This window comes from Ranitomeya imitator, chromosome 5 (genome assembly GCF_032444005.1).
Source record: "Ranitomeya imitator isolate aRanImi1 chromosome 5, aRanImi1.pri, whole genome shotgun sequence".
Classification (NCBI taxonomy): Eukaryota; Metazoa; Chordata; class Amphibia; order Anura; family Dendrobatidae; genus Ranitomeya; species Ranitomeya imitator.
In genome coordinates this window covers 477,164,997-477,192,568 of record NC_091286.1, presented here as the reverse complement: position 1 = coordinate 477,192,568, position 27,572 = coordinate 477,164,997, and the positions used below count along the sequence as shown (strand labels likewise).

General features: G+C 43.1%; 3 protein-coding genes across 4 annotated transcripts in view; 1 reads left to right on the top strand and 2 right to left on the bottom strand.

Moving 5' to 3' along the window:
• The window catches only part of LRRC34 (leucine rich repeat containing 34), a 56,444-nt gene extending 48,455 nt beyond the window's left edge, over nucleotides 1-7,989 (bottom strand). Inside the window, exon 1 of one of the 2 annotated variants that reach the window (XM_069727364.1) lies at nucleotides 7,857-7,989. The gene's annotated coding sequence lies outside the window, so the exon portion shown is untranslated. The remainder of the gene's footprint in view (nucleotides 1-7,856) is intronic. The other variant, XM_069727363.1, reaches the window with a different exon arrangement.
• On the top strand, nucleotides 7,949-18,696 carry LRRIQ4 (leucine rich repeats and IQ motif containing 4). The gene is made up of 6 exons (XM_069727361.1): nucleotides 7,949-8,011; nucleotides 11,580-12,699; nucleotides 14,455-14,628; nucleotides 14,866-15,004; nucleotides 15,098-15,294; nucleotides 16,365-18,696. Exons 2-6 carry the CDS (start codon nucleotides 11,605-11,607, stop codon nucleotides 16,515-16,517), a joined length of 1,758 nt encoding a protein of 585 aa, XP_069583462.1. The 5' UTR covers nucleotides 7,949-8,011; nucleotides 11,580-11,604; the 3' UTR covers nucleotides 16,518-18,696.
• A 3,116-nt stretch (nucleotides 18,697-21,812) lies between these two features.
• LRRC31 (leucine rich repeat containing 31) overlaps nucleotides 21,813-27,572 on the bottom strand; it is a 57,339-nt gene continuing 51,579 nt past the window's right edge. The window contains exon 10 of the mRNA XM_069727362.1: nucleotides 21,813-22,560. Coding sequence (XP_069583463.1) covers nucleotides 22,244-22,560 — 317 coding nt within the window. The 3' untranslated portion in view covers nucleotides 21,813-22,243. The remainder of the gene's footprint in view (nucleotides 22,561-27,572) is intronic.

Below are 27,572 nucleotides of genomic sequence, written 5' to 3'. Positions count from 1 at the left end.
ATGTTAGCTTTTTCCTCGTCATCTACAACCATTCTTTCCTCACTATTTTTTAAGGGGCCTACATTTTCAGTTTTTATTCTTTTACTATTGATATAGTTGAAGAACAGTTTGGGATTAGTTTTACTCTCCTTAGCAATGTGCTTCTCTGTTTCCTTTTTGGCAGCTTTAATTAGTTTTTTAGATAAAGTATTTTTCTCCCTATAGTTTTTTAGAGCTTCAATGGTGCCATCCTGCTTTAGTAGTGCAAATGCTTTCTTTTTACTGTTAATTGCCTGTCTTACTTCTTTGTTTAGCCACATTGGGTTTTTCCTATTTCTAGTCCTTTTATTCCCACAAGGTATAAACCGCTTACACTGCCTATTTAGGATGTTCTTAAACATTTCCCATTTATTATCTGTATTCTTATTTCTGAGGATATTGTCCCAGTCTACCAGATTAAGGGCATCTCTAAGCTGGTCAAACTTTGCCTTCCTAAAGTTCAGTGTTTTTGTGACTCCCTGACAAGTGCCCCTAGTGAAAGACAGGTGAAACTGTACAATATTGTGGTCGCTATTTCCTAGATGCCCAACCACCTGCAGATTTGTTATTCTGTCAGGTCTATTAGATAGTATTAGGTCTAAAAGTGCTGCTCCTCTGGTTGGATTCTGCACCAATTGTGAAAGATAATTTTTCTTGGTTATTAGCAGAAACCTGTTGCCTTTATGGGTTTCACAGGTTTCACTTTCCCAGTTAATATCCGGGTAGTTAAAGTCCCCCATAACCAGGACCTCATTATGGGTTGCAGCTTCATCTATCTGCTTTAGAAGTAGACTTTCCATGGTTTCTGTTATATTTGGGGGTTTGTAACAGACCCCAATGAGAATTTTGTTACCAGTAGTCAAGGCGAGAGATGATGAGGGCATGGACTAGGGTTTTTGCAGATTCTTGGTTGAGGAATGAACGGATTTGTGAAATATTTTTTAGTTGAAGTCGGCAGGAAGTGGAAAGAGCTTGGATATGTGGTTTGATGGAGAGTTCAAAGTCAAGGATTACCCCGAGGCAGCGAGCTTGTGGGACTGGGGAGAGTCAGCAGCCATTTACTGTAATGGATAGGTTCGTTGGGGGGAGTCACGTGAGATGGGGGAAAGATGATGAATTCTGTTTTGTCCATGTTAAGTTTCAGAAATCTAGTGGAGAAGAAGGATGAAATAGTGGACAGACATTGAGGGATTCAGGTTAGTAGGGTGGTGATATCTGGTCCAGAGATGTAGATCTGTGTGTCGTCGGCATAGAGATGATACTGAAAGCCATAAGATTCTATGAGCTGTCCCAGGCCAAATGTGTAAATGGAGAAGAGCAGGGGTCATAGGACTGAACCTTGCGGGACTCCGACAGATAGGGGGTGAGGTGAGGAGGTGGTGTGTGAGTGGGAGACGCTGAATGTCCGGTCTGTTAGGTATGATGAGATCCAGGATAGGGCCAAGTCTGTGATGCCAAGGGATGAGAGGGTCTGTAATAATAGGGAATGGTCCACTGTGTCAAAGGCAGCCGACAGGTCCAGGAGGAGGAGGACAGAGTAGTGTTGCTTGCTCTTTTGGCGGTTAAGAGGTCATTGCTGACCTTAGGGCAGTTTCAGTGGAGTGGTGTGACCGGAAGCCTGATTGTAAGCGGTCGAAGAGGGAGCAAGAAGAGAGCTGGGAGGACAGTTCAGGATGGACGTGTTGTTCCAGTAGCTTGGAGGCATAGGGGAGAAGTGATATAGGGCGATAGCTAGATACAGAGGATGGGTCAAGAGAGGGCTTTTTGAGGATAGGTGATGGAGGCATGTTTAAAGCTTGAGGAGAAAACACCAGTTGTTAGTGATAGGTTGAAGAGATGGGTTAGGGTTGGGATGAAGACTGTGGTGAGGTTTGGGGTGAAGTGGGATAGGATCAGGTCAAGTGCCCAGGTGGTGAGATGCGATCTTGAGAGTAGAGATGACACTTGAGTGTCATTCGCATAATCGGCCTGATTCTTTTGTGTTAGGGAATATACACCAAAGTGAGTGAGCCCTTGTTAATATGAAAACATGACTACACCGGTCGCAGGCGTGCAATCTCCATATACAGCCATGCGGTCTCCATAGGGCCCACCAGTCTCCACATACAGCTATGCGATCCACATATGGCCGTCCAGTCTTCACACACAGCCATATACAGCCTTATATTCTCCCCTTAGTGTCCATACAGCCAAGTAGTCTGTTGTGTAGTCTTCATACAGTAAAGTCTCCGCACACAGCCAAATACAGTTGTATAGTCTCCATACAGCCATGCAGTCTCCATATACAATCAGTCTGTATACAGCCATGCAGTCTCCATATACAATCAGTCTCTATACAGCCGAGCAGTCTCCATATACAATCAGTCTGTATACAGCTGAGTAGTCTCCATAAACATTGCAGTCTGTATACAGTCGAGTAGTCTCCATATACAATCAGTCTGTATACAGCCGAGTAGTCTCCATATATAATCAGTCTGTATACAGCCGAGAAGTAACATAGTAACATAGTAACATAGTTAGTAAGGCCGAAAAAAGACATTTGTCCATCCAGTTCAGCCTATATTCCATCATAATAAATTCCCAGATCTACGTCCTTCTACAGAACCTAATAATTGTATGATACAGTATTGTTCTGCTCCAGGAAGACATCCAGGCCTCTCTTGAACCCCTCGACTGAGTTCGCCATCACCACCTCCTCAGGCAGGCAATTCCAGATTCTCACTGCCCTAACAGTAAAGAATCCTCTTCTATGTTGGTGGAAAAACCTTCTCTCCTCCAGACGCAAAGAATGCCCCCTTGTGCCCGTCACCTTCCTTGGTATAAACAGATCCTCAGCGAGATATTTGTATTGTCCCCTTATATACTTATACATGGTTATTAGATCGCCCCTCAGTCGTCTTTTTTCTAGACTAAATAATCCTAATTTCGCTAATCTATCTGGGTATTGTAGTTCTCCCATCCCCTTTATTAATTTTGTTGCCCTCCTTTGTACTCTCTCTAGTTCCATTATATCCTTCATGAGCACCGGTGCCCAAAACTGGACACAGTACTCCATGTGCGGTCTAACTAGGGATTTGTACAGAGGCAGTATAATGCTCTTATCATGTGTATCCAGACCTCTTTTAATGCACCCCATGATCCTGTTTGCCTTGGCAGCTGCTGCCTGGCACTGGCTGCTCCAGGTAAGTTTATCATTAACTAGGATCCCCAAGTCCTTCTCCCTGTCAGATTTACCCAGTGGTTTCCCATTCAGTGTGTAATGGTGATATTGATTCCTTCTTCCCATGTGTATAACCTTACATTTATCATTGTTAAACCTCATCTGCCACCTTTCAGCCCAAGTTTCCAACTTATCCAGATCCATCTGTAGCAGAATACTATCTTCTCTTGTATTAACTGCTTTACATAGTTTTGTATCATCTGCAAATATCGATATTTTACTGTGTAAACCTTCTACCAGATCATTAATGAATATGTTGAAGAGAACAGGTCCCAATACTGACCCCTGCGGTACCCCACTGGTCACAGCGACCCAGTTAGAGACTATACCATTTATAACCACCCTCTACTTTCTATCACTAAGCCAGTTACTAACCCATTTACACACATTTTCCCCCAGACCAAGCATTCTCATTTTGTGTACCAACCTCTTGTGCGGCACGGTATCAAACGCTTTGGAAAAATCGAGATATACCACGTCCAATGACTCACCGTGGTCCAGCCTATAGCTTACCTCTTCATAAAAACTGATTAGATTGGTTTGACAGGAGCGATTTCTCATAAACCCATGCTGATATGGAGTTAAACAGTTATTCTCATTGAGATAATCCAGAATAACATCCCTCAGAAACCCTTCAAATATTTTACCAACAATAGAGGTTAGACTTACTGGCCTATAATTTCCAGGTTCACTTTTAGAGCCCTTTTTGAATATTGGCACCACATTTGCTATGCGCCAGTCCTGCGGAACAGATCCTGTCGCTATAGAGTCCCTAAAAATAAGAAATAATGGTTTATCTATTACATTACTTAGTTCCCTTAGTACTCGTGGGTGTATGCCATCCGGACCCGGAGATTTATCTATTTTAATCTTATTTAGCCGATTTCGCACCTCTTCTTGGGTTAGATTGGTGACCCTTAATATAGGATTTTCATTGTTTCTTGGGATTTCACCTAGCATTTCATTTTCCACCGTGAATACCGTGGAGAAGAAGGTGTTTAATATGTTAGCTTTTTCCTCGTCATCTACAACCATTCTTTCCTATTTTTTAAGGGGCCTACATTTTCAGTTTTTATTCTTTTACTATTGATATAGTTGAAGAACAGTTTGGGATTAGTTTTACTCTCCTTAGCAATGTGCTTCTCTGTTTCCTTTTTGGCAGCTTTAATTAGTTTTTTAGATAAAGTATTTTTCTCCCTATAGTTTTTTAGAGCTTCAATGGTGCCATCCTGCTTTAGTAGTGCAAATGCTTTCTTTTTACTGTTAATTGCCTGTCTTACTTCTTTGTTTAGCCACATTGGGTTTTTCCTATTTCTAGTCCTTTTATTCCCACAAGGTATAAACCGCTTACACTGCCTATTTAGGATGTTCTTAAACATTTCCCATTTATTATCTGTATTCTTATTTCTGAGGATATTGTCCCAGTCTACCAGATTAAGGGCATCTCTAAGCTGGTCAAACTTTGCCTTCCTAAAGTTCAGTGTTTTTGTGACTCCCTGACAAGTGCCCCTAGTGAAAGACAGGTGAAACTGTACAATATTGTGGTCGCTATTTCCTAGATGCCCAACCACCTGCAGATTTGTTATTCTGTCAGGTCTATTAGATAGTATTAGGTCTAAAAGTGCTGCTCCTCTGGTTGGATTCTGCACCAATTGTGAAAGATAATTTTTCTTGGTTATTAGCAGAAACCTGTTGCCTTTATGGGTTTCACAGGTTTAACTTTCCCAGTTAATATCCGGGTAGTTAAAGTCCCCCATAACCAGGACCTCATTATGGGTTGCAGCTTCATCTATCTGCTTTAGAAGTAGACTTTCCATGGTTTCTGTTATATTTGGGGGTTTGTAACAGACCCCAATGAGAATTTTGTTACCATTTTTCCCTCCATGAATTTCGACCCATATGGACTCGACATCCTCATTTCCTTCGCTAATATCCTCCCTTAAAGTGGACTTTAGACAAGACTTTACATAGAGACAAACCCCTCCTCCTCTCCGATTTTTACGATCCTTTCTAAACAGACTGTAACCCTGTAAGTTAACTGCCCAGTCATAGCTTTCATCTAACCATGTCTCGGTTATTCCCACTATGTCAAAGTTACCTGTAGATATTTCTGCTTCTAGTTCTTCCATCTTGTTTGTCAGGCTTCTGGCGTTTGCGAGCATGCAGTTTAGAGGATTTTGTTTTGTTCCAATCTCCTCGCTGTGGATTGCTTTAGAAATGTTCTTACCTCCCATCTTAGTATGTTTTCCTGGGTCTTCTTTGTTCAAGTCTAATGTTTTTTTTCCCGTCCCCTCTTCTTCTAGTTTAACGCCCTCCTGATGAGTGTAGCGAGTCTTCTGGCGAATGTGTGTTTCCCAGGTTTGTTGAGGTGTAGTCCATCTCTGGCGAGGAGTCCATCGTACCAGTAATTCACACCGTGGTCCAGGAATCCGAATCCTTGTTGTCTGCACCATTGTCTTAGCCAGCTGTTTGCATCAAGGATCCTGTTCCATCTCCTGGTGCCATGCCCGTCTACTGGAAGGATAGAAGAAAAAACTACCTGTGCATCCAGTTCCTTTACTTTCTTCCCCAACTCTTCAAAGTCTTTGCAGATTGTCAGTAGGTCTTTCCTTGCTGTGTCATTGGTGCCAACATGTATCAGAAGAAATGGGTGGACGTCCTTGGAGCTGAAGAGCTTTGGTATCCTATCGGTCACATCCTTGATCATCGCACCTGGAAGGCAGCATACTTCTCTTGCAGTTATGTCCGGTCTGCAGATGGCTGCTTCTGTGCCTCTCAGTAGTGAGTCTCCCACCACCACCACTCTTCGTTGCTTCTTGGCTGTACTTTTTGCTGTCACTTGTTGCTGTGTGCCCTTTTCTTTTTTGCTTGCTGGTATTGCTTCATCCTTAGGTGTGCCATCTTCATCCTCTACAAAGATTTGATATCGGTTCTTCAGTTGTGTGGTTGGTGATTTCTCCATGGTCTTCTTGCTTCTTTTGGTCACATGCTTCCACATCTGCTTTTGGAGGTTCTCTGACACTTTTTTCACCTTCTGTGACCAGTAGAGATGCTTCTGTTCTGTCTAGAAAGTCTTCATTCTCTTTGATGAGTTTCAAAGTTGCTATTCTTTCTTCCAGACCCCGCACCTTTTCTTCTAAAAGGGCCACTAGTCTACACTTCTGACAGGTGAAATTTGATTCTTCTTCTGGTCGGTCTGTGAACATGTAGCACATGCTGCAGCTCACCATGTAGGTTGTCACATCTGCCATGTTGCTCCTAGATCCTGCTGACATGCTGTGTGTTTTCCTTCTTGTGTAATCTACTCAGCCAAGCTCTCTTGCTATAATATCCTACAGGCAAAAATTTGGCGATGCTTTCCAAGCAGCTGGTCCCGGCTGTACCCAACGATTTTCTAGCTTAGGGAGACTTCGCTTTTCCCAGAAGGCACCTGGAATATGCAAATTAGCCTCCTCAAGCTTGAATCCCTGGTTTGGCGATGCTTTCCAAGCAGCTGGTCCCGGCTGTACCCAACGATCTTCTAGCTTAGGGAGACTTCGCTTTTCCCAGAAGGCACCATATACATTGCAGTCTGTATACAGTCGAGTAGTCTCCATATACAATCATATACAATCAGTCTGTATACAGCCGAGCAGTCTCCATATATAATCAGTCTGTATACAGCCAAGCAGTCTCCATATACATTGCAGTCTGTATACAGTTGAGTAGTCTCCATATACAATCATATACAATCAGTCTGTATACAGCCGAGCAGTCTCCATATACAATCAGTCTGTATACAGCTGAGTAGTCTCCATAAACATTGCAGTCTGTATACAGCTGAGTAGTCTCCATAAACATTGCAGTCTGTATACAGCCGAGTAGTCTCCATATATAATCAGTCTGTATACAGCCAAGTAGTCTCCATATACAATCAGTCTGTATACAGCCAAGCAGCCTCCATATACAATCAGTCTCTATACAGCCGGGTAGTCTCCATATACATTGCAGTCTGTATACAGCCAAGCAGCCTCCATATACAATCAGTCTCTATACAGCCGAGCAGTCTCCATATACAATCAGTCTGTATACAGCTGAGTAGTCTCCATATACATTGCAGTCTGTATACAGTCGAGTAGTCTCCATATACAATCAGTCTCTATACAGCCGGGTAGTCTCCATATATAATCAGTCTCTATACAGCCGAGCAGTCTCCATATACAATCAGTCTCTATACAGCCGGGTAGTCTCCATATACATTGCAGTCTGTATACAGCCGAGCAGTCTCCATATACAATCAGTCTCTATACAGCCGGGTAGTCTCCATATATAATCAGTCTCTATACAGCCGAGCAGTCTCCATATACAATCAGTCTCTATACAGCCGGGTAGTCTCCATATACATTGCAGTCTGTATACAGCCGAGCAGTCTCCATATACAATCAGTCTGTATACAGTCGAGTAGTCTCCATATATAATCAGTCTGTATACAGCTGAGTAGTCTCCATATACATTGCAGTCTGTATACAGTCGAGTAGTCTCCATATACAATCAGTCTGTATACAGACCGTTTACATACTATGATCCCTGGCCCTGACACAATATGAGTATTAATGATAATGATAAGATTATTAATAACCTGTAACCGTCCTGCGCCGCCGGTCTCCTCCGCTGTCTGTTGTCTCCCGGTTGCCATGGCAGCCGCCGTACACTGCTGCTACAGCTCCACACTCACAAGACTGCGGTGAAGAGCGGGCACGGTGGGCACAGTACACCGGCGGGCTCAGAACTCCGGTAGGCACACTACACCGGCAGCCGTTCTCCCCCGGTGTTATAGCTGAGTTGTTGTGAGGCAGCGCAGGCGCCATTGTGAGATCCTGTACTCTGCACATATCACACTGTTCGGGGGTCGCACGTTTAGGGGCAGCCGGTGCAGTGGGAGGACTGGTAATGAGAGTGACCCTGGGATGTAATGGTGTGCCCGGTGCTGGACAGCAGAGCCATGATGACCATTCTTGTCTTGTGGATTTTCCGATCTTTTTTTCCTACTCTATGCAGATGATTTTTTTTCCAGTTCTTGTGAATTGGGCACATAATTATCACCAGCCAGTTACTCGGGTGTACGGTCACTCACCCACCATGGCATTGCTGGGGTCTGCCAAATATCTGTCCTCCATCTCGCAAGATAATATATGTATATATGTGCAGTGTATGTATCACATGTATTAACTACTAAAGTAAGCATACCTTGAATAACAATAGAAGAGGAAGAAACTGAGAAGAATATGAAGAAGAATTTTATTTTTAGCAATTAACAAAATGTAAAATAAGTGAAGAAAAGAGAAAAGAGAAATCTAAATCAAATCAACTTTTGGTGTGATCGCCCATTTACCATCAAACGGCATTCATTCTTCTAGGAGCACCTGCACACTGTCTCTGTGCCGCTGAAGATAGTTCTCAAAGGGAACCTGTCACATGAAAAACCACTAATATGGCGATTCTCTATACTCAGAGCGGTGACTGACACCGTGCCGGCAACACCCCGAATGTTACCAGGAGGAATACATTTAATTTCTTCCTCACAGGGAGGTTCTAAGTGTGGCTGCCAGGCAGCTTCAGAACGCTCTTAACCTGTACGTTAACCCCATATCTACAAGGTTAATAGCGTTTTTTCGCTTTAGGTTCCCTTTAATGACATTAGCTGAGTATTTAGGTTCATTATCTTACTGCATATTAAATTTGGAGCTAATCAGAAGCCTTCATGTTTCTTACATGATAATAAGTATCTGTATTCCTCAGCATTGAGGACACCAGTGGTCATGACAAAATTCCCAACTACATTTGCTGAAATGCAGCCCCAAAATATCTCCACCCTGCTTCACTGTTGTCGCTGCTCTCCAGCTCTTCAGTGAACAAACTCCCTGAGTTCTCTGTGTTTTCGGTACCTGTGATACGATTTTCGAATGCGAGTTAATCAGATCACAGTAAACTGACACTCGTATCGGACTCTGTCAGTTTGAGCTAAGTGTCATTGCCACAATTGATACAATTCCCTCGGAAGAGAGAATTATCGTTCATGTGAGCGAGCCCTTAGTCTCCTTGGGCAACTACTGAGTCTGCAGTTCTCAACTTTGCTCATTTCTTTGTGTCCTCTGCTGAGAAATACATTATTGTCCATCAGGTAATACCATAGGGAGGAATCTGGTTCAAATCTATTCTGCAGCAGGAAACTACCCCAAACATACAGCCGATGTGATCTTCAGTGTCAAGGAGAACTAGGAATTCTGGAAGAGATGATATGGCCTCCACAGAGCCTGATCTCAACATCATCGGTTCTGTCTGGGATTATATGTCCCTAAGACCATGTGACTATAAGATAATTTTTTGCATATGATAATAGATAATACCTATAATTTGGCTCTACACTGTTTCTGGACCATGCCAGTATACCAAAAACCAATAATACCAGCATATATAGGGGAATAAATAATACCATCAGGTCATTGCCACATAGGAGTGACCATAGAGTCACATAGAGGCCATAGAGTGACCAGACAATATGACCGTACTTAGCGTTGCCAAAAAGAAACCCTGTCGTAAGACCAATATTATCACCATACAGTAACCATATAGTGGTTGACATCAGTTCTACGCCGGCGTTCTGCTTATTTTATCAGTTATTACAGTGACTCATAGGTGACATCCTCTCTGTTTGGACTTTTTCACCTTGCTTCCAGGGTTCTAGTGGAGCCACTGACACCACTATGCTCCTCCTAGTAAATACATTAGTTAGTGCCTCCGCCTAGTGGTAGAAAAAAGTCTGCTTTAAATTCTGCATAGAAAATCCTTTTGTAAGTATGAGTCGCCCGCCAGGGCCGTGGGGTACTCGGCACCGAGTCCGGTGTTCACAGGGGGATGTCACGGTGGCTGCGACCCGTTCCGTGGCCCTGGGTGCCCATGTAAAAGGGAAAGGTCTTTAAAGGGATAAAGTCTATTATTCGTGACGCCACCTGTGGTATTCGGTCAGGGCGACCGACGCTGCTTTAAGGGGTCCGCTGGGGTGATGTTATGGCAGTTAGATGGTACCACTTCCCTCAGGTGAAGTAGATCCCAAGGGCTTCCCAGTATGTAGAAGGTAGAGTGGTGAGAGGTACGATAAGGAACGAGGACACAGGTTTGCAGTCTCTTTACCTCGTTTAATGAAGACTTCAGCAGCCACAGTCCAGGGCACTGGATCACAGGGCAGGTAGGGTCCGGCCGGTTTGGTGGCAAGTCCCCTCGTCCAGGTGGAAATCAATAGCCTTCCTTTGCGCTGTAGTTGTGTAGTCCCTTACTGCTAAGCCTCTCGTAAGGTCCTCACAGATGTTATCTCTTTCTCTCTGTCCCCCGTATAGGATAGGACAAAACCCGTATGACTGGTGACTTGAGCCTTTTTATAGGGTCTCTTAGATGACCCTGCTCTATGGGGTGTCACTGTGCCTCCTGGGTATTAGGTCGGACAGGAAGCTTGCAGTTCAGCTGTCCTGCTGGTCTCTGATGTAAGGTGTGGAGGTCCCCACAACCTTGGTGTTCTGGCTACTGGTATTTTGCACCTCAGAAGGAGGCAGCCTGCTCGGGGCTGGCCCCTTCTGGTATCCTGTCCCATGCTTTGCTTTCCTGCATGCTCACTGCAATGTATTCAGATTTCTATGTGTCTCTTTCTAGGAGCTGCAGCTCTTAGCGCATGCACAGCTCCGTGAATCCTCTATCCTCCTCAGACTGGAACTGACTAACTCTCCCTACAGACTACCAGTTATATATATATGGGGAGTCACCTAGTAAATAGGATCAAAAGCTCCCCCTGGTGGCCTGGAGTGTGAATATGTTGCATGCTTGTGGTACCTGGCGACAGTTATCCTTTCTTGCCTCCAAACGTAACATCACTTTCCCCTTGAGGAAAGTGACAATACTGTGACGACCAGGACCCTGGGGCACCACAAGTACAGTACTGTGAAAGCCCTATTCAAATGGAGATTAACATTTTTTACAAACTTTACATAGAGCATCAGGTACCCAATAGAGGTCCAAAGAGAGTCAGTCCTGTTTATGTGTGTGTACTTTTTGTGGTATGGAATAGCGATTCCATACAAAGGTATAAAATAAAATAGCATATTGCGCTGACTTTTTTTCTATATACTGGAAGACTATTAACATACGCCATTAGAGCCTCCCAGTAGATGTCTCCAAATACTGTGGCTGAAAATACTGCGTGAACAGAGGCTTACTACCTTTATACAGTACATTTCATTAGAGAACTTTTACATAAGACATCACTGATTTTTATATTTAGGATATTTAATTCTTGTAATCTTATTTTTTATAGACATATACAAACTGGATTTACCACCATGTCTGAACTAATCGAATGTCTGCCCGGCAGGATGCTCAATGTTCGCTTTTCTAATACAGTGACTTCTGTTTTTTTGGACATCAATGAGCAGATATTGGAGACTGTTCAAGAGAATCAAGAATCTGAGTTATTTAACCCTGTGAAATATCGTGTCCTCTTCATGGATTCTGCTGAACAAAAGCACACTGAAATTCCTGTCTCCATTTTTGATCTAGAGGACCTTGAAGAACTGCACTTAGAGAAGAACCATATTGAGGTAATCCCAAAGGAGATCTGCCATTTCCACAACATCAAAGTCCTCTACCTGAATAATAACAACATTCTTAACATTTGTGAAGAACTTGGAGAGCTAAAGAATCTCCAGAACTTAGACCTTAGCAACAACCCTCTAAATTGCAACTCATTAGAGACCATAAGCAAGATCCATCAACTTCGTGAACTGAGACTTTACAACATAAGCCTTGGAGAGTTCCCAGTCGAGCTTTGCAAGCGCCTTTATCATTTGCAACTACTTGGTTTGTCCAACAACAAACTGAAGTCTCTTCCACCAGAAATAACTAACTTATTACACCTGAAAGAAATATATCTGCAGCATAATGACTTTACGTTGTTTCCCATACAGATATGTGCTCTGAGAGAGCTGGAGGTGGTGGATTTAGAAAAAAATAAGTTGACATCTCTACCAATTGAAATTGGATCTTTATTTAATCTTGTTAAACTGTTCATCAGTTTCAATAAACTTTCCTCCATCCCAAAGACACTTTGTCAGTGCAAGAAACTGGCAGTTCTGGACCTCACTGGGAATCACCTGCAAAAACTTCCTCATCTGACCAGTGAAATGAAAGAGCTAAGTGAACTGGGGCTGTCATATAATGACTTAAAAAAGCTGCCATCTAGGATATGTAATTTACATTCCCTTGCTGTCCTTTATCTGAAACACACCGGCTTGTCTATGTTACCTGCTGGATTTGCAGAGCTGGATTCCCTCCAGACACTAGATCTCAGCCAAAATTGCTTTACTGAGTTCCCTCATGAAATTTGTGGTCTCAAAAATATTCAAATCTTATCAATGGATGACAATTTATTGAGTACGGTAAGGTCATTTTATGTAAGACTACTAGTATATTTCCTTACATTAATTTTATCTCCCCCTTCTTTTTCCGTTGTCCTGAGTTTTAGATGGTCATAATAAAGATATAAGTTCCCTGCCATAATGGTCCTCGGAGCCCTAATAAATTGTACATTTTGCTAGATATTGTCTTTTAATTCCTTTAAGTATGCTGTAATTGTATTTAAAATTCAGGTCCCCAAGTGTGAGTCAAAATATGTAATCTTCAGCAATACAGAGATTCTGGATTGCGACTATCTACCTCCACCATAGCACCTGCATGGAGCATTGTCATAATCTATTCAAGGTGCTATAACTGTAGAAAAAGATATGGAGCATCAGGAGATCATCGTTTTTGTGTTACTTGGCACCAACACTCCTCTCATTTGGCACTATTTTTAAATTAGCAGGAGACTGCAGAGGGGTTCTGCCTATTTCTCTATCAGACTGAGACCATGTGGAATGAGAGCTTTTTGATCCTTTCACTTGATATTGATCCTCTGTGGCGAACCACTATTGTTGCTGTGGTGGGGTGCCTGTAGGGTGGGATGTCCAGAGCCGTGGGGACTTTGCCTTGCAGCATGGGTGAAGTAGGGCACCAGGTCACTCCTCCTGTTGGTGCAGTATTGTTTCAGCGTTGATCACCGCAGAGTCCTTTACGGTTAGGATTCGGAACCAACTAAGAGGTTCACCATGATGTGGCTTCTCCACAGTAGATCAATGTATAAATTTGGGATGTACGGTCCATGTCTTTTCCTGCAGTTATAATATAATCATATCTTTGTATAAATATAATCCATAAGTGCCTGCCAATAATATGAGAACACTAGCATTCATCAAACATTCAGTAATTTTGGTACATAATAATATGTAAACTTTTCCACACCAGGACAGAAGCTTTGGGAAATTAATAAAAATAACTTTTTTTTACCATTACAGTCAATCCCCCGGTTATGAATTAGTTAGTTAAATTGTTAGTAACCCGAAATTGCATGCAAGTTGGAACAGAGCAGGCAAAAACAGATAAGATTTACTTCTTTACTCACCTCTGAGGCCGCCCGCTGCTCTGCTTGCTACTCTTCTTTCTGCTATTGCGTTCTGCATCTCTAGCCTTTTCACTATAGGCCAGGACATCTGGCTGCGTCCATGCCTTGGAAGTCACTGCGTGTTACAAATCGTGACGTGACATCAAGACGTGCCCCGGGACCTCATGATGCCTAGTGACCGCTGATGCATCGAAGAGGCCGGAAGTCCTTGCCTATAGCGCAGCTGCCAGAGATGTTGTGCACAATGATAGAAAGACTGGACAGCAGGCAATGAGTATATATATATATATATATATATGTATATATATATATATATATGTTATACAATATATATATAATTTTTTTAACCAATACTCACCTCATAACTCACCTCTCCGGCCACCTCGCTGCCAACTATCCAATCATCTTTCCACATTAACTTGCCACATCTTCAACCTCTTTACTGTAGTCGAGGACGTCCAACCGCATCCAGGCTTCGGAAGGTCATAAATTCACGGCGTATGTCTTGACGTCACAACCTTATACCATGCATTGACCTATAAGTCTTGGACACGTCCAGAAGCCCTGGCCTATAGTGAAGAGGTTGGAGATTCGGCATGTAATGGTAGATGTTTGTAAGTCACGGACTGCCTGTAATTTTAATTTATTTGATGAGAGGAGTGTGTAATGAATATGAACTGTGTTCTTACTCCAGATTACACCAGATGTGAGATTCTTAAAAACACTGACATATTTTGGAATCTCTGGGAACAGATTTCCTACGTTCCCCGAAGAAGTCCTGCAGCTTGAATCTTTGGAAACGCTTTACATCGGGCAAGATAATGGCTTGTGTCTTTCAAGTTTACCAGACAACATTTTTATGCTGAAGGTAAAACCATTTCTAATATTATTTTAAAAATGGATTTAAGATAAGTTATACCATGAAAATAGTGCTAAAGCTGCCCAACACACGTCAAGCCACCAAATATCATAGGCTGCAGTACTGCTGTAGTGCATCACAACATAATGAAAGTGATGTAGTTGCATCACTCAAAACTTTTAGTACATTGGATACTTAGTATATTTTTAGTAAGTGTTGGAATTTTCTATCATTTTTTCCATCTAGAATTTGAAAGAATTGTATATTGAAAACAATAATCTGGAATTCCTCCCATCCACATTGAACTTTCTACACAATCTTAAAGTTTTGGATTGTCACAATAATAACCTGAAGATGCTACCCGATACCATATGCCAACTTCATGGTAACATACTTTTTGTATTACTACCGTTTTGTGCTTCATGTTATAATGTAAGTAACACAAATCGGCAAACTATTCTTTTTTTTTTGTGCTCAGGTTTGCAAAAATTGCTTCTTCAAAGTAACCATCTGACCAGTCTACCAGATAATCTAGACATGTTACACAAGCTGGACCTACTGTCACTCAATGGCAATCCAATGTTAGAGCCACCGGTAGACGTGTGCAGCCTCGGCAAAAGTGCTGTATGGGAATACTTACAAGATAAAAGGCGAAAACATGCTTCAGCAACAAAGGTACCAATAATGCTGTAAACCTGTATGAATTTAGCCTCTTGAAAGTGAAGTGTAAGTGCCCAGATCCATTATGCTGTACCCACGTATTTTGAGGGAACCGGCAACCATCTAAAATGTATCCTTGTATTCTGACATCAAGGGAAAGACAGATTGGACATGTTGGATTTTAACTCCCAATTTCTAATTCTTATAAGAGAAAAACTGCCATCAGAGGTGTCTGACAGCAACTTATTCTCTCCCCGTTAGAATATATGCATGCTCAACCAGTTATTTAAAAGTAAGTAAACTTAAGGTACCGTCACACTAAGCGACGCTGCAGCGATACCGACAACGATGTCGATCGCTGCAGCGTCGCTGTTTGGTCGCTGGAGAGCTGTCACACAGACCGCTCTCCAGCGACCAACGATCCCGAGGTCCCCGGTAACCAGGGTAAACATCGGGTAACTAAGCGCAGGGCCGCGCTTAGTAACCCGATGTTTACCCTGGTCACCAGCGTAAAAGTAAAAAAAAAAAATGACTTCATACTTACCTACCGCTGTCTGTCCCCGGCTCTCTGCTTATCTGTACTGGCTGTGAGCACAGCGGCCGGAAAGCAGAGCGGTGACGTCACCGCTCTGCTTTCCGGCTGACCGACGCTCACAGCCAGAGCAGAGAAGCAGAGAGCCGGGGACAGACAGCGGTAGGTAAGTATGAAGTGTTTTTTTTTTTTTACTTTTACGCTGGTAACCAGGGTAAACATCGGGTTACTAAGCGCGGCCCTGCGCTTAGTTACCTGATGTTTACCCTGGTTACCAGTGAAGACATCGCTGGATCGGTGTCACACACACCGATCCAGCGATGTCTCCAGGGAGTCCAGCGACGAAATAAAGTTCTGAACTTTCTTCAGCGACCAACGATCTCCCAGCAGGGGCCTGATCGTTGGTCGCTGTCACACATAACGATTTCCTTAACGATATCGTTGCTACGTCACAAAAAGCAACGATATTGTTAACGATATCGTTAAGTGTGAAGGTACCTTTATTTGTATTATTAAAAAAAAATGTTTTTAAAAACTTCTTTTTTTTTTTAAGATCCAGGCTTTATGGCGTGGCATAATGGTAAGAAAAGGACTGGGACCATTTGTTTATCTTCTTCAGTTTGGGAAAAAAGGAAAGAAATCAAAAAAGGACAAAAAAGTGAAAGGAAAAAACAAGAAGAGTGATCCAAAAGGAAAAAAAAAGTAGAAATGTATCACAATAGCATGAAAGATACCGTAAATGAAATAAAGAGAATGCCGTACTTTAAATCCAATAATATATTCCAATGCTTTTTTGATTTGTATGATCCACAACTGGGAAGACACATTTGTTCTGCGTCAAAAGGGATGGTAGACATAAACAGGATTATTTCCCGCAATTGTGATCTGACAGGTTTTTCTCTGAACAATTAGCTAAGGCTGTTCAGGCAATTCTTCTGTACTTTCCTAAGAGCATTGTTAATTTTTCAATGAGAAGTTAAGAAGACCAAAAAAAGCAGTATAGCTTTGTATTCTTATCAACTGTGAATATTCCTGATTTCAGGTGCTTTAATCATCTTGACCTCATTAATTTTTTGCGCTGACGTCAGCCTGTGTACAATGAACACTCTATTACAGATCTCTCAGTGCGCATTGTCTGCCTGCGAACACAGGCTTTTAACATGTGCCGATCGGTACATATTTACCCATTGGCTGGGGCTACACGGTGAATGTGGCCATGAGACAGGTCGTGCAACCATGTTACATTGCAGCAGAGCACAAATTAATAAAGGCGCATTGCTACCCCAAAGTTACCGTGACAAGCATATTACAAAAAAATCAACTGTTTAAAAGCCTGTGTACACAGGCAGACCGCTCTAAATGATGCACACTAAACTATCTGTAATAGATTTTTTAGTGTGTCTAGGCTTCCATTGTCCTTGGTAGCACGAGTCATGTTTACACAGGATGACACACTGTTGAGGATGATAATTTTTAAGCCTGCGTAAAAATTATTCCACCTAATAAATGAGTATTTTGCTTACTTATCGGGTGATTGGCAGCCTGTTTACAATGCAAGATTATAGTGAAACGAGTATTCGAAGGAAGACTCAATCACGATTATCTTTCAGTGTACATGAAGCTTAAAGCACCACTCCAGGGTTTTTTTTTATTGCAGCGCTGAAGTGGTTCTAGTAATCTAAGTTCTCAGCACTTAGTCTTATACTTACCAGCCACCATCATCATCTTTTATCAGCGCCGCTCCAGTCTCTCTCCAGCCGTTTTTGTGATCTGCAGATCAGCCCAGTGTTTGCTTGGTGAGCCAGAGGACCGGAACTCAATGTAAGTCATGAGTCTATGAGAGCCAGAAAAAAGCCAGATCAAGGCAAACATAGACTTACACTGAGAGCTTGTGACCGTTACCTCTGACTTCCAGTCATTCAGAAGTTGTGGTCACAAGATGGTGGCGTGGGACTGGTCAGGGCTGCAAGCAGTTGAAGAAGGCAGCAAGCAAGTATAAGACTAGGGTCAGGGAACTTAGATTAGTAGCGCCACTCCAGCACTGAATTATAAAAACAAATATGGAGTGGTGCTTTAAAGGAGCACTGCCTCAATAATTAAATCAGCAGTTATCAATTAGTAAGTGTTGTAATATTGTTACTAATTGACCGCTGTATTAATGATGCCAACTTCGTTCTTTAATTAATATGCAGCAAATTGGGATCACACTATCAACATGTTCAAACCGAACTATCCCTGGAGAGTCAGGTCTTTTAAATGCTGGGTACAAAGAGAATTAATGGTTTTTTCAATCACTTAAAATTTTGAAAAAGTATTTAGTGCAGGGCTTGCTATTGTTTATGTGAATAAAAAGAGCAGTGATAGGTACACTTTAGTGCTGTGGCCCCTTCTTGCTGCTCATGGTGGGGGTGCATGGGTTTGAACCTACAGTGGCCAGCATAAATGACTATACCCACTTGGATTAGTAAGATTTTAATCAATATCTCACTGAACATAAGAACAATTTCAAAATTATGACAAGACAGAGTTTCAGAGAATATGTATTTAACCCATAGCATGAAAGTAAGGTTAATCATATAACTTTCCATACAAAATCTTCAGTTTTACTAAACTCAGTTGGTGCAAAAATGAATGCACCCCACATCAAAAACTACTACCTCATGTATTTTGTATGACCTCCATGATTTTTAAGAACCGCACCAAGTCTTCTAGGCATGGAATGAACAAGTGGGTGACAGCTATCTTTTTCCATTCTTCCAGAACAACCACTTTTAGAGCCTGGGTGCTGGATGGATAGTGATGCTCAACTTATCTCTGCAGAATTCCCTATAGGTGTTCTATTGGGTTCAGATCAGGAGACATACTTGGCCACTTAATCACTTTCACCCTGTTCTTCATCAATGCAAATGTGGCTTTTGATGTGTGTTTGGATCATTGACATGTAGGAAAAAGTGCACATCTTCCAATGAAACAGAGTGATAGTTACATCTTCTATTTCAAATAAAGCAGTATACCTGTGATTTCATGATACCCTTAAATATAGCTCCCTGACACCAGCAGCACTCATGCAGTCCCACATAATGTCCCTGCTCCACCATATTTCACTGGAGGCACCATCCATTTTTCTTTGTACTCTTTAACTTTGTATTACCATACTGTTTTGAAGCCATCAGTTCCAAAAAAAACATTTATCTTGGTCTCATCACTCCATAGAGTCCCAGGAGATTTAATATTTTTCATCTTAGGCCCTGGCAGATTGTATGTAGACTTTTTATGCATGGGCTTTAGGAGAGGCATCCTTTGTAGATGACACCCTTCCATATAATTTTCCTGCAGTGTATGCCGTATTGTGTCCCAGGAAACGCTCACCCCAATTAGGCTTTCTATTTCTTTAGCTAACTGTTGTGAATTTGCATGTCAATTTTCTTCAAACTTTCTCACTAGAAAATGCTCCTGTTTAGATGTTAACTTCTGAAATCGGCCTGGACATCTCTGAGAGATGATTGCAGTTCCATTTTTGTTAATTTTTTAATCACTTTTGCTAAACTATTTTGATGGAAAAGTAAAGCTTTGCTGATCTTCTTGTAGCCCTCACCTTTCTTGGGTAAAAATTACTTTCTTTTGCAGTTGTAACATTTCTCTTCCATGTGGTGCCATTGCTGACACTTTGTTAAGTAAAGCCCATTTATAGACAGCTGCCTGCTGGACACCTGTTTGATGAATAATTAGACTTATCTGTGGTTGAATTCTTGTTAATTAGAATGTTATTGTCTAAAATGTAGCTTTTCTCCTGAGACATTCATTGGGGTGTACTCCTTTTTGCAACATTGGATTTGAATGACTTTGTTGTAAAAATTACTTCTTTGTGTGTGCAAAATAACAAATTTTGTTTGCCATTAATGTCCCACATTTGTGTTACTATTTTATAGTTTAGCACCCCATAGAAAATGTTTATTCTGAAAGGAAACTAAAGGTTTTCTGACAAATCTATTGGGGTGTACTCATTTATGCTGAGCACTGTACACAAATTACGTTCCATGTATCTACTCATAAAATGTCCTTTAACAAAACAATAGCATTCGATACAGATGACCATTTACCTTTTTATACCTAATCATAATATTATATATTATCTGATTGTGATTGTTTGATCTTTTAATTGATTGGCAGACCCATAAGGTATAAAAGGACAAGTTTAAACATTTATTCCTGGTCACAAATAAATATTCCTTTGCTGAGAAAATCAACTTTATGTAAATGAGGCTACAAGCGCATCTTAAATGGGCAGATTCCTGGAAACTGCACCTAGCCATCCCTTTGATTAATGTGTCTTCTGCACCACTGTCTTCTTCATTAATGGACACACATGGAGGTAGCGCTTACCAGGGAATAATTAATTGCTGCCCCACTTACATAAAGATTCAAAGTTGATTTGCTCATAAAAATATCAATTTGCGACCAGAAAGATACGTTTCATCTTGTCTTTTACTACCCTCCCAAGCCATGTAATTTGTTTGATTACCGTAATTTATATACAATGTAACATTTGAATGTACTATGATAAATATATAATCTCAACATAATGTACAATGTACTGTGTGGTCGCTATATAAATATCTGCCATTGTTCTGTGTTCCAAGGAGACCAAGGGTCCTTTACTGACAACAACATTGTATCAGGCTCAAAGTGTAATGAACACCAGGGGGAAGTATGGAGGGAGACAGCAATCTTGCGTTGGAGCATGCGGCCGTGGCAGAGTGCGAGCCACACGAGAGTAGGACCTGAGACATGTGACCTCCGGAGGAGAGCCACAGGAGAGCCACAGGAGAGCAGGACCTGAGATGCGTGACCTCCAGAGGAGTGGCTGGAGAGGGAGATGACTCCCGTATGGGAGAGAAAATGAAAGCGGGAGCCCGCGGCATCGGGAGTGAGTTCAGACAAGCCGCGTTCAGTCACCAGAGGGTAATGCAGTGTCATAGGGATTAGGCAGAGGAATGGTGCGATACAAGCCATGGTCAAGAACCAGAGAGGAGTCGCAGTAATCAGGGGTGCAGACAGTTAGGGAACTTAGCCAAAGGTCAGAACCGGAGAATCCTAAGAAGTACAGAATCACAATGCAGACATAAACCGACACAAACCGAGGGACAAGCCAAATCATACACGGCACAAGCAGACAGAGGAACAAGCGGTAAACACTAGGGTCACCTAGGTCAGCTACTCAGCCGAGATCGGATGTATCACTGACAGAGAACCTGGCACCAGAGCGGATTAAATTAGCCCTCCTTAAAGGGAACCTGTCACCCCATTTTTTCAAGATGATATAAAAATATCGTTAAATAGGGGCAGAGCTGGGCTTTACATTAGTGTACTTTGTGAGCCTTTATTCCCCACCTATCCCGCCGAAATACCTTTGTAAAGTCGCCGTTTTGCGCTGTCACTCACGCTGGTCTGGTCAGGTGGGCGTGGTGACAGCGCTGTTGCTCCCCCAGATCTCCGTTGGTGGCGTAGTGGTGTGTGCATGCCCAATTGGCGAATCCACTACTGCGCAGCTGAAGGAAAGGAGCGCGATCTGCGCTATTCAGCCGTTTATCGGTGGGCGCGGCCATCTTTGTGAGGCCGTGCGTGCGCAGATGGTTGTTCTCGGCTTCCCGGGGCTTCAGGAAAATGGCCACGGGATGCCGCGCGTGCGCACATGGAGATCTCGGCGGCCATTTTCCTGAAGCAGAGTTCGCATCTCGGCTGCAGGAAAATGGCCGCCGCGATAGCATGAGAATCTGCCTCCAGAGATTAATTTAGGTGAAAAGGGGAATTACCAGTGTGAGACATAATGACTGACAGTCTGCTCTCCTGTCTCACCCTCGTAATGTCCCCTTTCATCTATAATAATCTCTGGAGGCAGATTCTCATGGAGATCACTGTCTTGCCCATAGATCTTAACAGTTCATTTACATATTAAGAAAAATGTGGATTTTTCTGGAATAAATCATCGGATTGCGGATACTAAGGTACCATTTTATTCATCTTCCTATGACCTACACTACCATACAGATGATTTGATCCTACTGACAGATTCCGTTTAAACAAATTCTGTATTTTGAGCCTCAAAATTTTGTCATGTAAGTTCAGTTTATATGATCTTGACTTGTCTTTTCTCCATAGAGTAAAGAGAACACTTCAAAACAGAATGTGGTTGTACAGTATAATGCCTGCAGAAAGATGGTTTCTTGTTTCTCATTCCTGCATAACCAGTTCTGTATTAAGCAAACACACATATCTTATAATATCTAAAAGCCTTGTAAGTTCCAGTGCACGTAGCTCAGTCATCGCAGTTTCTTAGGAAGGTTAAAGGCGATTCCCTCCTCTGAGTCAATGTCTGATCACATAAAACTTGTCATACTGAACGTTTGTATTATACAGTATATATGTAAGAGATTAGTCATAGTGTATATTGATCTTCATCTCTGCTTGTATACGGCCCAGCTGCTGACGCTCGGCTCCGGACAGCGCCCAGCGTTGCATTCCTAATTCTTTCAGTTTAGGTAACTTTACCAAATTGGATAGTAAATGTATGAACCATGGTCCACATCCACGCGATGAAGCAGGCCTCAAGCTAATATCTAACTCCACAATGTTCGTCAGCGCAGACACACTTTCAAAGAATAGGGACCACCCTTCATCGGGCACCGTGTCATTGTAGGCGATGTCCAGCTGCTCTAATCTTTCCAGATGACCATTTTGAGCTGCCGATGCTGCAAGAAATGGAATAAAAAGATTTCAGACACACAATACCTTACCAAAGTACATTACAAGTTCTCACTGAGTGTAATCATATTCTTATGTGTGTCCCTCTAGATCACGTTAACACAGGATCTGCTTTCAAAGAATACTTCACCAATCTCAGATATCTATTCTAAAAATTACATGAAAATGGTGTGACATACAGTGCCTACAAGTAGTATTCAGCCCCCTGCAGATTTAGCAGGTTTACACATTTGGAATTAACTTGGCATTGTGACATTTGGACTGTAGATCAGCCTGGAAGTGTGAAACGCACTGCAGCAAAAAAGAATGTTATTTCTTTGTTTATTTTTTTTTTAAATTGTGAAAAGTCTTTTCAGAGGGTCATTTATTATTCAACCCCTCAACCCACCAGAATTCTGTTTGGTTCCCCTAAAGTATTAAGAAGTAGTTCAGGCACAAAGAACAATGAGCTTCACATGTTTGGATTAATTATCTCTTTTTCCAGCCTTTTCTGACTATTTAAGACCATCCCCAAACTTGTGAACAGCACTCATACATGGTCAACATGGGAAAGACAAAGGAGCATTCCAAGGCCATCAGAGACAAGATCGTGGAGGGTCACAAGGCTGGCAAGGGGTACAAAACCCTTTCCAAGGAGTTGGGCCTACCTGTCTCCACTGTTGGGAGCATCATCCGGAAGTGGAAGGCTTATGGAACTACTGTTAGCCTTCCACGGCCTGGACAGCCTTTGAAAGTTTCCTCCCGTGCCGAGGCCAGGCTTGTCCGAAGAGTCAAGGCTAACCCAAGGACAACAAGGAAGGAGCTCCGGGAAGATCTCATGGCAGTGGGGACATTGGTTTCAGTCAATACCATAAGTAACGTACTCCACCGCAATGGTCTCCGTTCCAGACGAGCCCGTAAGGTACCTTTACTTTCAAAGCGTCATGTCAAGGCTCGTCTACAGTTTGCTCATGATCACTTGGAGGACTCTGAGACTGACTGGTTCAAGGTTCTCTGGTCTGATGAGACCAAGATCGAGATCTTTGGTGCCAACCACACACGTGACATTTGGAGACTGGATGGCACTGCATACGACCCCAAGAATACCATCCCTACAGTCAAGCATGGTGGTGGCAGCATCATGCTGTGGGGCTGTTTCTCAGCCAAGGGGCCTGGCCATCTGGTCCGCATCCATGGGAAGATGGATAGCACGGCCTACCTGGAGATTTTGGCCAAGAACCTCCGCTCCTCCATCAAGGATCTTAAGATGGGTCGTCATTTCATCTTCCAACAAGACAACGACCCTGTTATGGCTGGCAATCAGGCAACACAGCGTGCAGTAATCAGCGCACATACAGAGATCTGGCAATAACCAAAAACAATAGGACGAGCTCTGAGACGTGGAATCTCTGTAGACTGCAGTACCTGATCTATCCTCACACAACTATAAGCAGCAGTGGATTGCGCCTATCACTACCTATGCAACTCGGCACTGCCTGGGGAGCTGACTAGCCTGAAGATAGAAATACAAGCCTGACTTACCTCAGAGAAATACCCCAAAGGAATAGGCAGCCCCCCACATATAATGACTGTTAGCAAGATGAAAAGACAAACGTAGGAATGAAATAGATTCAGCAAAGTGAGGCCCGATATTCTAGACAGAGCGAGGATAGCAAAGAGAACTATGCAGTCTACAAAAAACCCTAAAACGAAAACCACGCAAAGGGGCAAAAAGACCCACCATGCCGAACTAACAGCACGGCGGTGCACCCCTTTGCTTCTCAGAGCTTCCAGCAAAAGTTAATAGCAAGCTGGACAGAAAAAACAGAAAACAAACTAGAAGCACTTATCTAGCAGAGCAGCAGGCCCAAGGAAAGATGCAGTAGCTCAGATCCAACACTGGAACATTGACAAGGAGCAAGGAAGACAGACTCAGGTGGAGCTAAATAGCAAGGCAGCCAACGAGCTCACCAAAACACCTGAGGGAGGAAGCCCAGAGACTGCAATACCACTTGTGACCACAGAAGTGAATTCAGCCACAGAATTCACAACAGTACCCCCCCCTTGAGGAGGGGTCACCGAACCCTCACCAGAACCCCCAGGCCGACCAGGATGAGCCACATGAAAGGCACGAACAAGATCTGGGGCATGGACATCAGAGGCAAAAACCCAGGAATTATCTTCCTGAGCATAACCCTTCCATTTGACCAGATACTGGAGTTTCCGTCTAGAGACACGAGAATCCAAAATCTTCTCCACAATATACTCCAATTCCCCCTCCACCAAAACAGGGGCAGGAGGCTCCACAGATGGAACCATAGGTGCCACGTATCTCCTCAACAACGACCTATGGAATACATTATGTATGGAAAAGGAGTCTGGGAGGATCAGACGAAAAGACACCGGATTGAGAATCTCAGAAATCCTATACGGACCAATAAAACGAGGTTTAAATTTAGGAGAGGAAACCTTCATAGGAATATGACGAGAAGATAACCAAACCAGATCCCCAACACGAAGTCGGGGTCCCACACGGCGTCTGCGATTAGCGAAAAGCTGAGCCTTCTCCTGGGACAAGGTCAAATTGTCCACTACCTGAGTCCAGATCTGCTGCAACCTGTCCACCACAGAATCCACACCAGGACAGTCCGAAGACTCAACCTGTCCTGAAGAGAAACGAGGATGGAACCCAGAATTGCAGAAAAATGGAGAGACCAAGGTAGCCGAGCTGGCCCGATTATTAAGGGCGAACTCAGCCAACGGCAAAAATGACACCCAATCATCCTGGTCAGCGGAAACAAAACATCTCAGATATGTTTCCAAGGTCTGATTGGTTCGTTCGGTCTGGCCATTAGTCTGAGGATGGAAGGCCGAGGAGAAAGATAGGTCAATGCCCATCCTACCACAAAAGGCTCGCCAGAACCTCGAGACAAACTGGGAACCTCTGTCAGAAACAATATTCTCAGGAATGCCATGTAAACGAACCACATGCTGGAAGAACAAAGGCACGAAATCAGAGGAGGAAGGCAATTTAACCAAAGGCACCAGATGGACCATTTTAGAAAAGCGATCACAGACCACCCAAATGACCGACATTTTTTGAGAAACGGGAAGGTCAGAAATGAAATCCATCGAAATATGTGTCCAAGGCCTCTTCGGGACCGGCAAGGGCAAAAGCAACCCACTGGCACGTGAACAGCAGGGCTTAGCCCTAGCACAAATTCCACAGGACTGCACAAAAGCACGCACATCCCGCGACAGAGATGGCCACCAGAAGGATCTAGCAACCAACTCCCTGGTACCAAAGATTCCTGGATGACCGGCCAGCACCGAACAATGAAGTTCAGAGATAACTTTACTAGTTCACCTATCAGGGACGAACAGTTTCTCGGCCGGACAACGATCAGGTTTATTAGCCTGAAATTTCTGCAACACTCTCCGCAAATCAGGGGAGATGGCAGACACAATGACTCCTTCCTTGAGGATACTCGCCGGCTCAGATAACCCCGGAGAGTCGGGCACAAAACTCCTAGACAGAGCATCCGCCTTCACATTTTTAGAGCCCGGAAGGTATGAAATCACAAAATCAAAACGAGCAAAAAATAACGACCAACGGGCCTGTCTAGGATTCAAGCGCTTGGCAGACTCAAGATAAGTAAGGTTCTTATGATCAGTCAAAACCACCACGCGATGCTTAGCACCCTCAAGCCAATGACGCCACTCCTCGAATGCCCACTTCATGGCCAGCAACTCTCGGTTGCCCACATCATAATTACGCTCAGCAGCAGAAAATTTCCTGGAAAAGAAAGCACATGGTTTGAACACTGAGCAACCAGAACCTCTCTGTGACAAAACCGCCCCTGCACCAATCTCAGAAGCATCAACCTCGACCTGGAACGGAAGAGAAACATCAGGTCGACACAACACAGGGGCACAGCAAAAACGACGCTTCAACTCCTGAAAAGCTTCCACGGCAGCAGAAGACCAATTAACCAAATCAGCACCCTTCTTGGTCAAATCGGTCAATGGTCTGGCAATGCTAGAAAAATTACAGATGAAGCGACGATAAAAATTAGCAAAGCCCAGGAATTTCTGCAGACTTTTTAGAGATGTCGGCTGAGTCCAATCCTGGATGGCCTGAACCTTAATCGGATCCATCTCGATAGTAGAAGGGGAAAAGATGAACCCCAAAAATGAAACTTTCTGCACACCGAAGAGACACTTTGATCCCTTCACGAACAAGGAATTAGCACGCAGTACCTGGAAAACCATTCTGACTTGCTTCACATGAGACTCCCAATCATCTGAGAAGATCAAAATGTCATCCAAGTAAACAATCAAGAATTTATCCAGATACTCACGGAAAATGTCATGCATAAAAGACTGAAAAACAGATGGAGCATTGGCAAGTCCGAACGGCATCACCAGATACTCAAAATGACCCTCGGGCGTATTAAATGCCGTTTTCCATTCATCTCCCTGCCTGATTCTCACCAGATTATACGCACCACGAAGATCAATCTTAGTAAACCAACTAGCCCCCTTAATCCGAGCAAACAAGTCAGAAATCAATGGCAAGGGATACTGAAACTTAACAGTGATCTTATTAAGAAGGCGGTAATCAATACACGGTCTTAGCGAACCATCCTTCTTGGCTACAAAAAAGAACCCTGCTCCCAATGGTGACGACGATGGGCGAATATGTCCCTTCTCCAGGGACTCCTTCACATAACTGCGCATAGCGGTGTGTTCAGGTACGGACAAATTAAATAAACGACCCTTAGGGAATTTACTACCAGGAATCAAATCGATAGCACAATCACAATTCCTATGCGGAGGTAGGGCATCAGACTTGGACTCTTCAAATACATCCTGAAAGTCCGACAAGAACTCTGGGATGTCAGAAGGAATGGATGACGAAATAGACAAAAATGGAACATCACCATGTACTCCCTGACAACCCCAGCTGGTTACCGACATAGAGTTCCAATCCAATACTGGATTATGGGTTTGTAGCCAT